At 41.3% G+C, this 4,994-nt stretch overlaps 1 protein-coding gene across 1 annotated transcript in view; it reads right to left on the bottom strand.

Moving 5' to 3' along the window:
• Positions 1–4,895, bottom strand: part of zdhhc8a (zDHHC palmitoyltransferase 8a) — a 10,295-nt gene extending 5,400 nt beyond the window's left edge. The window contains exon 1 of the mRNA XM_032539627.1: positions 4,470–4,895. Within this exon, the coding sequence (XP_032395518.1) occupies positions 4,470–4,573 (104 nt within the window). The 5' untranslated portion in view covers positions 4,574–4,895. The remainder of the gene's footprint in view (positions 1–4,469) is intronic.
• Between the last annotated feature and the right edge of the window lie 99 nt (positions 4,896–4,994).

Genomic DNA, 4,994 nt, shown 5'->3' with positions numbered 1-4,994 from the left:
TGTGTGTGTGTGTGTGTGTGTGTAAATACTGAACGGGGGTATGATTCTGTCTCTACTGTGTGAGATTAAAGGGAGGGGTAGTGTAATCAGGTTACAGTGGTAGACACAGAGGAAAAGATTCACTGGATTATATTAACAGTGTTTGATTGAACATCACATGTTTAACCTACATACATAAACTGTATGGGAATTTTCTTTTTGGATAATATTTTTTTGATATGGTACCAATATAGGTAGAAAAGAAGTATGTACTATGGGACTGTTGAATTGCATAGAATAATCCATGCATTTTCTTTCGGAAAGTACTCCAAAGCCAAATTACCGTGAACATTTATGAGTGTTTAAACAAAAAGTCTAATCGAAAGTGAAAACACTGGAAAAATTAAGATTCATCCGCTTCAATTATGAACTTCATCCTAGAACAGTTCCAATCCCCAACCCCCTCCCCCGGGTAGTTTAGGCTGTGGGGGAGGGGTCCGCCCCTCAAGAGGAACGCCTGCTGATGCTATGCCAGCTGCAAACCCAGTAATCCCTGGATTAGGATCTCTGGATTACAGACCATTTCTGACAGTCCAGTGAATTCCTCATATTACATACTAAACACACAGATCGTGCAGTCACCATATCACACAGCACGCAACTATATATTGTATGTCATGACATTAATCCAATTGATGCAGTACTGGTAGTGGGACTGGACTCCCTCTTACAACAGGTGCTGAGGACAAACTGGAAATAGGACAAGAATGTCTTTGTAGACAAATTTAGCAAATTTATCACAAAAAAATTATGAGGACCTTAAGAGGCAGTAAATATGTGACAAAAAGATTAAGGAGCATAACATGACACCCCCCAGCCCCCCTACCGTCTCTGCTATTCAAGATGTGTGTCAAAGTTCTTCTTACTAAACGTGGTCATGTTTGACATGTGCTTAATCTGTCATAGATGATTAGATACATTAATCTGTGTAACATGAGCTGGTAACTTGCATCACTCTACTTATTCTATCAAACTTATTATTCCTCTTTCTCCTCTTCAGATAGATAGATAGATAGATAGATAGATAGATAGATAGATAGATTTTATCTGACTGATTTCTTGTTGACCAGATTAAAGTGTGGACGCCTCTGTATGCACAGCTAGCCTCCATTATCGTTCTGAGGCCATCTGGACTGTAGGAAGAAACAGTTCATTACACTGCAGTGTGGCAAAGACAAGCCCCACCTAATGAAACAGCCCTGACAGAGCTGTATTAAATCACACAGAACAGTAAGCTGCTCTTGCAATCTGCCCACGGCCCTCATCCTCGCAGTGGGTCAGTGGCACAGCAGACGCCACACAATAATGGTCAAGCAGAAAGTTCACTACTGCTGGCAGCCAAGGCTCCTTTTGTGAAATATTGTCACGTTTACATAAAGGCCATCACAGCCATGTGATCTGTCAGATTTCTAGACACCACATCAGTACACAGAATTCCCACAGACTGTAGGCTACAATATATCTCCTCATGGCGTGTGCTCAGTGTTGTGGGCTCAAGCATTCTCACGTAATCCATGACTTCTATCCACATTTCATCAAATGTTAGCCAATTTTAGACAGATAACACGGTTGGCGGGTGTACATTTTATTAGAAAAAAAAAATCCTACATGAAACTGCTCACAACCAGGTATGGGAATTAATCTTGATAATCGGAACATCATTTTTTGCTGCTTTTCAAAAGTAGTTTTGGCTGTTTGAGCACCACAAGCCGAGTGCCATCTAGTTCCATTATGTTGGAGAGAAAGCAGACATCTCTACAGCCGATATTTATAACAGTTGGCGACTTACACCAAAACAATCTAGATCATTATTATTATAATTAGCACTACAGGTAAGAGCAAAATATTTTTTATTTATTTTAGGGGGCACTGTCCCTTTAAGTGTTTCAACCTAAACTGCAACACCTGTACAATATTTCACATGCAAAGAATGATATTCTAACCTGTCTACAGTGTTTGCAGCTGCAATTTTTTAAACTTTCCTCAGAAACTGTTGGCTTTGTCAGGGCAGAGTGAAACATTACCTAATTAACGTGGGACACTTTTTTCCCTCATGATGTCTGCAGTCTTTGTTGGGCGTAGGCAACCAGCCTGAGTTTAACAATGTACAAAATCTTAAGAACTAGCCTAAACAAAAGTTCACGGTCAGAGGAACAAAAGCAGGAAACCGGTAACTAATGAGTTTTATCAGGCAAAGGAAAACAAAAGAGCCTCCACAATTTCAAAGGTTGTTTTCTAACTCTACCAAACCGGTAGCACAATAAGAAATGGAAGCACGCACACTTGCACAACTAATGCGCACACACACACACACACAAATAACTGCATGAACGTTACCTGGGGAAAGGACTATCTTTTATATGGTTGCAGGGTTTATGAAGAAAATTGAGGGTAAGTGTTTATCAATATAAAAAGTGACAAAAACAAGATCTGACTTGATGGCATTCACAACATTTTCCATGATTCACAGTAACTGGGATAAAGGCCTAGGGGATGGTTATGGGAGATGACAAGTTGTGTCCCTTTGACTTGTTGTTACTAAGGTAGGGCCTGAACAAAGCGTGGCACCTGTCCATCTCTGCTATTGGAGGAAAGAAGTCGCTCCATCAGGGCAAACGAAGCTAGTGAAAACCCTCACTGATCCGTTTGAAACTTCTTTCTTTAAAGGTTTCAAATATGACAGCCAGGGTATGCAGAGACTCACTGTGGGTTCATTTTAAGCCAGGAGCTCTATTCTACTGGGCTGTGTTAATTAAAAAGATTTTAGGTTATAAGGTCATTGCAGATACTGTAAAAGGCAACTCTTGTTCCATAAGAAGCAGCAGATTCATCACTTGTTCGTTCAATCATTTGCAGTGTCCCGGTTTTGCTGGTTTAGCAATGCAGTCTCAATTAAGCAGTCTCTTCTCAATCTATCACGTCAGCACGCCATTGATTTTTTTTCTTACCGAGAATAAAAAAGGGGTTCATCCGGGTTTCTCTACTTTTTCTGGCCTGTGAGCCTGTCTTTATGTCCCAATGGTCTCACGACTTCAGCTATTAGATCGTTGTGAATTTAAATGTGTAAATGATAATGAATTAGGTAATTGACTTACATTTCAACGTACTTTGCATATTAAAACTAATAGTATAGAATGAATAGTACTTCTTACATGTTTGGAATAACCGTATTAACTAAAGACTAAACGCATTTTCTTCTTTTGAGGATCCCCAAACAAACAAGGGCACATATTTCTGATGATATCTATAACTCTCAGCAAAACGTAATGGAGCAGTGTTAAAATTTCAGACTGAACATGTATTTCATAGTGAAAATAGCTCCAAAAAAGGGTACGGTTTATTTCTGCTGGTAGCAAATTTAAAGATCCCAGATGTGTGGGGATCACATGGCATAGGCAAGAGGATCCTAATCCCCATACTCCCAATCTGGTGTCAGATTCCAGCGGACACCGTGCACTGCTGGAGAATACGGAAAAACTAGGGCGACTACGGCAATGGAGGTCAAGGGTCAGTTGTCTGGCATTGAGCTGACGAGGTAGAAGCCTTCAGTCAGTCAATCACCAGTGGATATCAGAGGTTTTCATTTAGAAAGAAGGGTACTTTATTATCTGACAGTGGTTGAATCTACATCTGACTAACTAGCCCTTATTTAAAATGTATTCTAGGGTATTATGGGATAGCTTTCATTTTTTCCTGCATGCCAGCGTTGGCTTGAGTGCAGTCTTTTCAGCCTCCCACTAGTTCCTCACAAATGGGTCATAACTACAATGCTGAAATATATATATTACTCACCAAATGTTGTATAACATCAATTTTAAATCAGGTTGTCTGATCTTGACACGAATCACACTGTTGTGGAGGTGTGTGTGTGTTTGGTTTCCTATAGCTAAAATGTATGACACATGTGGGTCATAATGACACTTTGGTACAAGTTGATTGTGGATAGCTTATCCCCTAAACTGTGCTTACTCTGAGTCCTCAGGGTGCACTGGGCAGGCACCCAGGCTAGCCCACACTGAGAGCCGACCAGGTCAGATGTTAGCCGCCCCTGGTAGCTCTGCCAGCAGGGTGAAGTCAGCAAAGAAGAAGAAATTGTGCTCTTCTTTGTACAGTTATTTGAAATACTTTTACTTTTTAATAATGGAAACTTAAATAAATTTCAAAAATGGGATTAATATTGTACCCTACTATATTCATCTTAATGACAATAAAGAGAGGAAGAGAATGGCCAACATTTTTGACATTTTATCCTAAAAATCCAACTCCACATGCAAAAATATTAACATATTTGAATGAAAGAATACCTGATGCATGGTGGATGAGGAGCTATGGGTGTCTGGATTAATTGGTGGATGGATGGATTTTCTGTGGAGCAAACCATTAGCGCATGTCTTCAACTTTTCATTTACATCGCGCACGATCGCACTTACGTGAAGACGAAGAAGAGGGAGGTAGAGCCGAGCAGGAGGCATGCGGCCGTGCACACCGGGATGAAGGCGCTGGCTTTCAGTGAGTCGGCGCCGCTGGCGGGCATCCTGTCCTCTCCGCACTCATCAGGGTCTCATTCTAACGAAAGCGACGGCAAACACACCTGTTTGTTTGTGTATCTTTTTTCGGACGAAGCCCTTCATCAACCTTAGAGCGCCGGAACACTAAAATCATAATCAAAAGGAGGAAAAAGAAGAAAAAAAATCTGAACGCCAAACCCCGCAGCGGGACTGCTCACTGCCGCATCCCGTCCCGTCCGTCCGTCTGTCCCGGTGTAGGCAGCAGCGCACAGATGCCGCCTCTGGTTTATCCTAAAGGTGGAGCTTTTACTCAGAAAAATCACATGGAGCGCTCACAGACTCGAGAAAATGGTGAGCACTACAACGCTCCACTGAGACCCCACTGGAATCTGGAAAGAAAAAGCAAAAAAAAAAGAAATAGGATGACATTGCCCAGTGTTATTTCCT

The sequence above is a fragment of the Etheostoma spectabile genome, chromosome 16 (genome assembly GCF_008692095.1).
Source record: "Etheostoma spectabile isolate EspeVRDwgs_2016 chromosome 16, UIUC_Espe_1.0, whole genome shotgun sequence".
Lineage (NCBI taxonomy): Eukaryota > Metazoa > Chordata > Actinopteri > Perciformes > Percidae > Etheostoma > Etheostoma spectabile.
Note: the sequence above shows the minus strand (reverse complement) of the source record. Positions and strands in the feature narration are given on the sequence as shown.